The 11,474-nt window shown below is 38.9% G+C and overlaps 1 protein-coding gene across 1 annotated transcript; it reads left to right on the forward strand.

Annotated features, from left to right (window-relative positions):
• The first annotated feature begins 326 nt into the window (after window positions 1-326).
• Window positions 327-7,442, forward strand: LOC130250042 (cytochrome P450 7A1). Its single transcript, XM_056485350.1, has 8 exons — window positions 327-562; window positions 674-771; window positions 907-1,051; window positions 2,269-2,509; window positions 2,858-3,471; window positions 4,760-4,890; window positions 5,804-5,979; window positions 6,525-7,442. Exons 3-8 carry the CDS (start codon window positions 972-974, stop codon window positions 6,822-6,824), a joined length of 1,542 nt encoding a protein of 513 aa, XP_056341325.1. The 5' UTR covers window positions 327-562; window positions 674-771; window positions 907-971; the 3' UTR covers window positions 6,825-7,442.
• The last annotated feature ends 4,032 nt before the right edge of the window (window positions 7,443-11,474 follow it).

Genomic DNA, 11,474 nt, shown 5'->3' on the forward strand with positions numbered 1-11,474 from the left:
AGGGGAAGGGAGGAGGAGCAGGCTGGCAGCTGAAGGGCTGCAGGGGCACCAGAGCCAGGGCAGGACACAAGGAGAAGGGAGGGAGCAGGCTGGCAGCTGAAGGGCTGCAGGGGCACCAGAGCCAGGGCAGGACACAAGGGGAAGGGAGGGAGCAGGCTGGCAGCTGAAGGGCTGCAGGGGCACCAGAGCCAGGGCAGGGCACGAGGGAAGGAGGGGAGCAGGCTGGCAGCTGAAGGGCTGCAGGGGCACACCAGAGCCAGGGCAGGGCACAAGGGGAAGGGAGGGAACAGGCTGGCAGCTGAAGGGCAGCAGGGGCACACCAGAGCCAGGGCAGGACACAAGGGGAAGGGAGGGAACAGGCTGGCAGCTGAAGGGCTGCAGGGGCACCAGAGCCAGGGCAGGACACAAGGGGAAGGGAGGGAGCAGGCTGGCAGCTGAAGGGCAGCAGGGGCACAGCAGAGCCAGGGCAGGACACAAGGGGAAGGGAGGGAACAGGCTGGCAGCTGAAGGGCAGCAGGGGCTGCAGCCGCCGCTTAGCACAGCCTGAATCTCCTGGACACTGGTCAGTAACCATTTCATGTATTGCTAAACTTGAACTATAAACTGCAATTGGTAAATATGCAGGATTAATCAAAATACACCTGGCTAACCTTCAAATTATCAACTATTACAGGTGTTTGGTTACTTTGGAACTGCAACTGCTGAGTGACATTATCTCAAGGCCAGATCTGCAACTGTCTGCATCAATCCAGCGAAGATCTCTGCAGAAAGGTGACAGAACAGAGAGGGTACAAGCTCCCTCCAGAAATGGTTAATCAATACCTTGCTAGGTTGACTCAGTGCCATTAGATTCAGTGGTGTACCCACTGTATATAAATTGTGACCTGTCTTCTGTTTCATTCTCAGTCACCTCTCCTGCCATCCTGGTAGTTGCCCATTTTCCACTTGGAAGCTTTTGGGCATTAGCAGAAATGGTCCTAGCATCCTGGATCTGGGGAGCAGCACTAATACTTTGTTGTGTGGCTTGGTTTCTTCTAGGGAGGAGGAGAAGGTAAGGACTCTTTTTGAAAAAGCATCTCAGTGTGCCTGGCCTTTATTTGTGTCAAATATCCAAATACCACTAAGAGAACTGTAGTCAGAATATATGCAGAATAGCATAGACAATGCTGTAGTTTAGTCTTTTGAGAGATTTATGTTCCAATGAAATTTTTGTGTATAAATTGTGCAATAATAGTGTAGTGGTGCCTAGAGGTAGCTGTAGATACAAATCTATGCATAAGCAAGGTAATTAAAACATGAATTTGTATGTCCTGGTTTCCTAAAGTTCTGGGCTGTAATTTCACCTGTATTGTAATCACAGCAAAAATCTACTTATATGTAATTATAGTTTAATACCTACTTACAAACATTTCCATATTATATTCAGTAACACAATTTAATAGAGGTGATATTTACTATTCCTTAAAAACATTTATCCTACTGATACATTCACATAAGGAGTAATTTGCTTAACTCTTATTTTTTAATTTCAGCAGTAATTTTTGTGTTTTATTTTAAAAAGTTTAATTTAAAAGGTGAAAATAATTGACTTCATTTACTGTAAATGCTGAAATATTATATGAAAGTTTTTTCAGCAGTCATGATGTCCTTACACATTATTTCTACTCAAAAAAGAAAATCTTTCAAACATATGCTTCTCTTTAAGTATCTGCCTAATTTAAAGCATTTGCTTGATGGCACTTTGCCTGAAAGACTAACTGTTATGCCTACTGAGAATCATAGCAAAGTCCCCATAATTTTAGAAAGATCTGGTTCTTTAATGGGATATGCCAATAATAACAACCTTTCTATGCTAAAAAGTTTATTTGCTTGGTATTCAAATGAAATTGTGGATAAAATTGCCCCAAAATATATCAGATAATATCAGTGTGATGGATTAATTTTTCATGTGAAAATTTCATAACTCCATGTTGGCTATTGGCAATAATTTGAACAGGTGAAAAATATATGTCTGATCCAGGGAAAAGAAAGATGACATAATCAAACTGTCTTTTATTACGTGTATTAATAGTTGTTCTTTCTTACAAAGCTTGGCCCTTAAAGGGGAGAAAATTATTTGTAAACAAAGTACTTATTTGGGATTTTTTTTCTTTTTTTTTTTTCTTTACATTACACAAAGCCTAACATCAGTATTTTTCATACCTGATAGTGTTGGAGAAGAATTCTTTATGCATAATTTTAAACTGAGCTTTTGTTTGTGTTTTGTAGGCGGCAAGGTGAGCCACCACTTGAAAATGGGTTCCTTCCATACCTGGGCTGTGCCTTGCAGTTTGGTGCCAACCCCCTTGAATTCCTCAAAGAAAAGCAGAAGAAGCATGGCCACATCTTCACTTGCCATGTAGCAGGGAAATACATTCATTTCCTCACTGACCCTTTTTCATACCACGCATTGATGCGCCAGGGAAAACACTTGGACTGGAAAAAGTTCCATTTTGCTACTTCTGCCAAGGTACTCCTGGTTTCAATATCTAACATGAAAGTATCTGCTGACATACCCAGTTAATCACTGTAAACATAATCATGCCTTTGAAATAAGATTGGTTTCAGATTTCAGCACTTTTACTGGTTTAAAATATTGCAGTTTTTTTTTCCTCTTCCTAAATGGAAAAGAAATTTGCAGTGATTTGGATTGTTCTAAGACTATGCATTATTCTAAGACTGTACACTATTTTATTACATTATTATCCTTTCCTCTAGTAAGCTATAAAGTTATACTTTTGCTTTTGTTTCTGTTAGAATTTGTCATCAAGGTAATGACAGTCCTTACTTATCATGAATACAATTTATTTTGTGACAGGCTTTTGGGCATGGCAGCATTGACCCAGCAGAGGGAAACACCACTGAAAATTTTCATCAGACTTTCATTAGAACCCTTCAAGGCAATGCCCTAGATGCCCTCGTTGAAGCAATGATGGAAAACCTACAGTATGTCATGCTGCAGTCAAGAGCACCTAAGCTTCAGTCTAATGCCTGGGTGACAGAAGGACTTTACACCTTCTGTTGCCAAGTGATGTTCGAGTCTGGCTTTTTAACACTTTTTGGTAAAGCATTTAATTCCAATAATGACAAAAACCTGTCATCAAAGCAGGAAACTGAAAGAGCTCAAATCCTTAACGCCCTTGAAAACTTCAAGGAATTCGATAAGATTTTCCCAGCCCTCGTGGCAGGGCTGCCTATCCACCTCTTTAAGAGTGCCCACAGTGCACGTGAGAAGCTGGGAGAGGCACTCCTGCACAAGAACCTCCTGAAGAGGGACAACCTCTCGGAGCTTGTCACCCTCCGCATGTTCCTGAATGACACCCTGTCTACCTTCGATGACATGGAGAAAGCAAAGACCCACGTGGCAGTGCTCTGGGCCTCCCAGGCAAACACCATTCCTGCCACTTTTTGGACCCTGTTCTATCTTCTTAAGTAAGTCCCAATCCTTGCTATCTTTCCAAAACCAATTCATTAATACAGGCCAGTTCCACTGCTTGATACCTCATCAGTGATAAAACACTTACTGTTTGCAAAAGAAGTGCTGTGTTGTTCTGGACCTCCACAGAAAAGCCCTTCACCCATCTCAGAACAAGTAGCACAGAGCAATTCTTTAGAAGTTTTTTTTTCTTTTTTTTGTTAAGAAGCAGCACTCCAGGGCAATGCTACACTTTGTCAAGAAAGCTTGGGAGTAAATCTATATGACATTAAAAGTTCTAGTTGCAGTCAAAACATTAATGGTATTAAAGGCTACAAAAAAACCAGACATTTTTAGACCATCTCACTAGAGCAGGAAAAATGAGGTTTAACTTCATTATTGTTTTCACAAATACTTAATAGAAAATAATTTATATGTTGATAGATCCCACTGAAGCTCTACTGTAGGTTGCACCTGCTGAGCTTATAACTCATGAGACAAGTGCACAGCTCAGATAATACTATCAAATGTTCATTTTAGAGTGGGCCTTTGCAGATTATCTGATTCAGCATAACTAACTCTGAAGTATATGTCTAAATTCCTAATGCTTTTACTTACCTTATCTACTTGCCAGTGCTAATTTTTGAGGTTATTTAGCACTTTTTGCCCCAAGAATGCATTTGCTTTAGATTTTCTGGACTTGGAGTCTTTTAACACCCTGATTGTTCTTTCATCAATACACTATTGCACCCTCTTTTATTGTGTCTATATATTTCACCATAGCTCATATATTCCATGTGTGAAGGAAAGGCTAGACAGTAAAAGGTACTATGTGGGCTCTTAGTATTAGGAAGATTCTTCTCAGCTAGACAGAATATTGTCACATCAGCCAGAATAAATGATGTTATAAAACTGTTCTATAATCCTTCTCCTAAACTTTCTACCTGCAGTGGGGCTATTTCCTAATCTACAACTGGCTGGGTTTTTTCTTATTCTTGGCATTGATTTTTAGTGACAGTACTGTTTATTACCTGAATTACTCACATCAGTTCTGTTCCACTTGTCATTGCAGACAAAATCAAATACCTGGGGTTCCTTTCTTTTTTTTCTTTCCTTTGAAGTTATCATACCTTTGCCATGACATGAAAAAGTGGAACTGCAACATTTTGCTGCAACATTATCATTTTAGAAGGTTGTACTTGTCAGTAAACAAAATAAATTTTAATCAGGAAGAAAGTTAATAGCAAAATCCCCTCTTAAAGAATTTTTAAATTTAAAATTATATCTTTTCTCTTTTGATCTTAGGAGTCCAGAAGCAATGAGAGCTGCTACCAAAGAAGTGCAAAATGTTTTGGAAAGTGCTGAAGAGAGGATCAGCTTAGATGGCAAACATATTTCCTTGAACAGAAAACAGCTGGATAGTATGCCAATACTAGGTATGATTATTTTATGCAGAAATCACACTACAATTTCCATGGTCTTCTACTTGTTGCCATATAAATGCTTGCTATGGAATTCCTATGGAATTAGCAAAGAAACAGTAGAACAGGAAACTCTATGTTCCTTAGCAATAGCCAACACAACCAGGCTTCCCAATGTCCCAGGTGGTGCTGAGATTATCAAAATTCACATGAACAGCACTTTCTCATGGGTAATTCCATGTCTCAGTAATCCTGCACTTTTACAAAACACAGACCTGTGGATAATTCTGAACAATATTTCATTTGGTTATGTCTTTAAATGAAATAAAAAGGTGCTGCCAAAACTTAAATTCCTATTCTTATCATGTGAAGCAAAGTTTTCTAATACCATTATTTCTATTTCCTCTTAATATTCTTCAAATTATAAGCATATTTTTCAGAAGTTACAGAGAGTTTTGATAATGTTGCCTTTTAACTGCTGTTGATTTTTAAAAAAGTCAGCTAATATTGAAACAAAAAATTCCCATATTAGTTTTTTTTCTGAATATGGGTTTCTATACAAGACCTCTTAAAGCTTCAGAAAATTCTGCTCACTGCACTGTTTCTTTTTCTTGTTATGTTTTCAGTTTTCACTGGTTTGGTCTCTATCTCAGAGTGAAAATATGTCTTGCTTTTGAACATTCTGTGTCATCAACTATAAGCATTTTTCACAGGGAAAGCAGATTAGGTTCTCAGTGGTATCTGCAGAAGGGGTAGGAATGCTAAAAAGAAATGAGAAAGATATTTTCTTAAGCATTTAGAAAGTTAATATTAAACTATTTCTTCTAATAAATTCAGGGTTTGATAATGGCTCTGAATAGCTCAATACCCATGACCTCAGTAAATGAACATGTTTCCATGGCAATCATTCCTGGTCCTCTCCCAACAGACAGCATCATCAAGGAGGCCATGAGACTCTCAAGTGCATCCATGACCTTCCGAGTGGCCAAGGAGGATTTCACTCTGCACTTGGAGAACGACTTCTACAACATCCGCAAAGATGATGTTGTAGCTCTTTACCCTCAGCTGCTGCACTTCGATCCACAAATCTATGCTGATCCCTTGGTAAGTTCTTTTTTTCAAATTGCATTAAACTTGGCACTCTGGCAGAATTTAACAGGTCTTTAGATAAAGCATTTATTGGGGTACCCCATGGGTGGTTTTCTGTTGTCCATTCTTACACCTGAAGATGTGATAATAGGAAAGAAAAAGAATAAAAGCAGTGCAAAACATGTTTCAGTGTAACCTAAAGTTGTGCTACCAGCCCCAGACAGCCTTCTAGTCACTCCCTTCCTCAGTGAGGGAAGATCACCATTATGAGGTCTTTGAAAAAGGATAAGGATAATAGTTTCCAAAAGACACAGAATTATAATTCTTCCAGTTCTTCTTCTGCTGCATGGGCAAGAATGCATGTTGCAATCCTTACTTTTAGAGGTCAGGAAGGAAAAGGAGTTAGCAGCAAAGAGCCTGGGATCCACCATGGGGGCTGGTGGTACTGTACAAAGCTTATTGCTGGAGACATCTCTTTCCCAGCCTGCATTTTGTGTCTCAGCAGCTTTATCTGATTTTTGGAGGTATATCAAGGAACTCTTTTGTGTGTTTAATCGCAGACATTCAAATATGATCGCTTTCTGAACGAGAAGGGAGAGGAGAAGACCGACTTCTACCGCAATGGTCGGAAGCTGAAGCATTACTACATGCCTTTTGGGACAGGCATAGCAAAGTGCCCCGGCAGGTTATTTGCTGTCCATGAGATTAAACAGTTTTTGGCTCTGATTCTTTCATATTTTGAGATAGAGCTCGTGGACACTAATGTGAAGTGTCCCTCTCTTGATCAATCCCGTGCAGGACTGGGTATTTTGCAGCCATCCAATGATGTGGATTTCAGGTACAGGCTGAAATGCTTGTGAATATGTATTTTGCACTATGTACTAGTAGTACATAAATACACTGTATAGACTAACAGTACTAAATACACTGTATAACATATACTTTATATACATTTTATGTATATATGCAAATGAAATGCTTCAAGTCTTGGGGAAAAATCTATATGAATATGCTAGTTCACCATTTTAATGAAAAATTTGCACTAGTGTGGTACCAGCGTGCAGTGGGCTTAATGTTCTCTTTTGATGCAAATGTCTCCCTTTTTACCAACCACTTTGAAAGGAAAGTTAAGATTTGCTGTTTCCCACAAGCAGAATTTCATGAGCTAAATCACAATAATTTCAGAATTGTGCTACAGTTAAAATGTATTTTTTTTATAATTGAAATGTTGGGTGGGGGCTGGGTCTCCTCACAGGTGAAATAAAGTTTTTGTTGTATAAAGGCAGATTCACAGTGGGGAGGGGAGAGTTGGGGAATTGCATTTATGGTTTTATGAAAAACTAGAAGAAGACTTGGAAAAACCTACAGAAATGTTCACGTTCAAGTGAAACCACAAAACTAGTAATATATTCTTTATAAGATACTTATTTTTAGAAAGTGCTAACTGTGTTAAAATAAATTATATTGGCTGAACCAAATGCATCTCTTGACTGTTTGTTGTTTTAACCTCTTATTAACATTATTAAAGGTTTATGTACTCATCCAAAGCCACCCAAACCAGTTTAAAACTAGACAGCTCAAGCAACAGTATGGAGATAAATAAATATCTACCACATATTCACCAGTGGTTCTGGCTGCATTTGGCCTCACTGCCTAAACTCCCTATATCCATAAGCCTGCTTAGGTCTTCCTAGTCTAATTCCACTAAAATTACCATGGGTATAATATGCACACACATTTTATTTTCAGTGGTGGCATGTCCATAAGAACAACTGTTTCAGAGTTAATACAGTTTGGTTCTCTCTAACATCCCTGTCCTTTTCTGCTACAAATGACAGATGTATGTATGCCACAAAAGTCCATTTTTAAATGACATTTCTTCTGGCTGAAAGAGAGAGCTTTCTTATCATTTATTGATGAAAAGAACAAATGGACTTAAAACTTTTTTTATCCTGTTTTTTCCCAAGGACTTATGGTCTGACCTTTTGTCCTTAACTCAAAAGTAGGCCTCATGAGAGAAGATGAGATACAGGACTATTTGATTTTCAAATTTCACATCCTGGCAAGCTAGTCAGCCTAGCTGATAGATGTTCTTTTTTTCTCACTATCCACTGTGCTAAATATTCAAAGGTAATAAAAAGATTATGCAGTGTGTGCATAACTCTATTTTGTGTGCAACACACATTTATTGCCTGTGTGTTGTCTTTCAATTTTTTTTAATCTTTTTGCATTTTCAAAGGAGAACAGAGAACACCAATTTGTTGCACCCTGTATAACATTAAACAATTATGTATAATGCAAGAAGGGTTGAATTATTACTTTGGTTCTCTTGGTAAAAGTAGTATCCAGTACAGCTTGTTTTCACACTTCTGTCAATTGTATTTTCTTATATTTATATAAATTATAGCATATTCAATGTTATAAGCTGTAAGCTAATTTGGTGAGTGAATGCAAGCCTGACATGCTCCCTGGCACATGTTACTATCATTAGAGCATCTGCTCCTTCTTTCTTAAATAAATCCTGCTTGAATCAGCAGTTTTTGAGGGCAGCAAGACTATACAATGTTATAAACAAAATACACTTCCTTGATGAAAAGGAATTCAACATGGAATTACAACAACAGAAAAAAAATAACTGATAAAATAATTCCAGGCTTCTTCAAAAATTAAGCCTCTTTTACATTCCATTGTCTTCTTCAAATTGACTGGTCCAGACTTTTCTGACTGTAGTTTAATGGGTTTTGGTCTATGAGAAATTGAAGTATTCAGTAGCTCCTCAAGCTGATCTGATTTTCAGCTTCCCAAATAATGGAGAGTTTACTGATCTGACTTTCAACTCCCAAATGTGGGAGAATAATGGAAGATTGGAGAGGAAGACTGTGATAATGGTTAAATGGCTTGCAAGCTGGGGTGTCAAAAACCACATACATCACACCAGTCATTGTTTAGCCTCGTGCTGGGCAGCACCTGTGTTCAGATAACATAGCCCAGTGGTAGATTTAGAGATATCCTGTTGAGCATGATTGGGATTCCTGCCCTGCTGTGGGAGCAATCAAATGGTAGTAAACTAGCCCTGCATGAATCCCTGATACACAGGGGGAAAGAGGTTTAGTGATCCCCTAGCACTCACAGAGCTCCATGGTGCCTGCATCCCTGCTTGTGTGCCTCTGTCTGCACTCACTCCCCAGCAGTAGGATCAGGGAGACAATCAGAAGGGTAAAACCTAGAGAACTTGTGGTTTGGTTTCAACAAAACCAAATTTTCTCTCCATTTCATCCATGGTGGGGTGGTTGTTCCTGTGTCCTGCCTGAGCTGGCTCACACACCAAGGAATACCTGCAACAGAGAAGACAGGGGAAGGTAAAAACATCAGAGGATTCACCCCACAGATTAAAGTCCAGTTCTGAACTCTGGAGAAGATACTGACTTAAGTGCAGAATCACCATAAAGTGGTGGAAACCAGCACTGTCCCCAGACAGGGCCCTGCAAGGGTGGCTCAAGTGCTCCTCAAAGGCTTCCAGTTTGTGACAGAAGACACACAGATGAGCAGTTGGAATAGTTTGGATATGGATCTCCATATATATATATATATATATATATATATATATATTGGGCTATATACAAGCATTTTGGTTTACTGCTGTAGCTGCTAATTTTCTAACCTCAGTTAAACCCCTGTTACTGGGGTTACACAGATGCAAAGGAGGGGAGAAGAGAAAGTACAAAGTCTTTCTTAGTACAAAGTGGCGCTATTCCTCAGCTAATGTCATCAAATACTTCATCAATCAATACCCATCTGACTTGCCAGGGTCACAAACACCAGAAGGTTATACCAGGACAATTCTTTCTGCTGCCTCTCCTAAAAGCAGGACTTTTATCAAGACAAGAGAACAAAGAAAAATAATAAGCTATTGGAATAGCTCAGGCATTTTTCTCAGGGAATTTTTAGTATGTTTTCTCTAAAAAAAATGTAAGAGACTCAACAGGATGATTTGCACGGCTCCCTGACAATGCCCTTACAGCCAAAATGCTCTCCTAGTCTCTCTCCTACAGAGCAGACTCAATTTCAGTTTGGGATTGGAGTCCCTGAGGAAGAGGAAATTATTGAGTTCAGTCTCTCCCTCACCCTCAGAGGTCAACTCTAAACTTGTGGTTGTCTTCTAAAGGCTGAGTGAGAGTGAAGGATAACTCTTGAGGAACACAGCATATCATAGATTAGGCACACCAGGGAGCTTAAATGTTCAGATTTTTCTGGACCCAGATGAGCTGGGTATTGGGTCAGTCAGATGCCTCTGAACAGTGATTTGGGAATTAGGAACAATGTACAGCTGGCTGAGAACACATGGCTCATAATCCAGCTGAAGGAGGCATTTTGGGTGAGCAGATTGAATTTAGGCAGTGAAAAAGTTCTACAGTTTTTTCAGGCTACAAGAAATCGTTTCTGATCATGGAGATCTTGGAAGTGACATGGTGAGTTTATTAATAAAACAAGACACCATGTCAGAAAATAAGACAGTTTTACAATTCTGAAACCATGCTGGCCACAGCTGCTGTCACAGAGCTGAGTTCAGGCAGCCACTCTTCAACATATTGACAGTGGTTTTGTTCATATCTTTTTTTAATCTTACTATAAGAATATCAGGATAAACTGATATCAATATTATTAGACCTCCTATGCAAGTTTCTTTTGAAATAAAAGAGGAAGCAAAAAAGAGTAAAAATCATGGGATAATTTTTCTGAAAACATGAAATACATCTTAGAGATAACTATTGCTTAGCTGATGATAGCATGCTTCAAGATGCTCATTGTCTTATCTAAACAGCTGTGGCAGAATGAGTAAGTATTTCCCTATAGGTATGAACTACTCAGAGTGTTACATCTGTAGACTGCAGATGGAACCAAGATTTTCTGATGCTCCTGCTCCTTGCAGGGGATTGTACTAGATGACCCATAATGATGTCTTCCAACCCAAGCTGTTCTATGATTCTATGATTCTATTATCTTGTCTCATTTACACCACCAGTTAATGAACATACAGAGAAGGCTTGATCATAATTATGTCTAGCTGCACACAGGGGATTTGGTGGTAAAAGCAGTCATTGCCTCCTAATAACCTTAGAATTAAATAATAAAAAGGTTACATACTATTAAGTGGAGTGCTATCAGTGTAAATATTCAGCTTGCTAACTCTTGTTGACTTTAATTTGTTTTCTGCCAAGACAGACAACTCTGTGGGACACATTTCAAATCAAATGATCTTCAGTGACCTGTGAGTCATGAAGGGAGAGAGTGGTTACTTCAGAACAACTCACTAAAGAGCTACAGATTTTTCAAATGAAAAGTTAATTTTACTTAATTCACCTATAAATAAGATCCTGTGGGCTCTAATTATCTTTTTAAAGGTAACAGTAATTTCTAAAATTTGTCTCATTAGATAGCAGGATTTCACAGAAATTTTGAAAGATTGAAACACCTTGACTAACTGAATCTCTCTTGTTTTGAGAACTCTT

This window comes from Oenanthe melanoleuca, chromosome 2, assembly GCF_029582105.1.
Source record: "Oenanthe melanoleuca isolate GR-GAL-2019-014 chromosome 2, OMel1.0, whole genome shotgun sequence".
In the NCBI taxonomy this organism is placed as follows: domain Eukaryota; kingdom Metazoa; phylum Chordata; class Aves; order Passeriformes; family Muscicapidae; genus Oenanthe; species Oenanthe melanoleuca.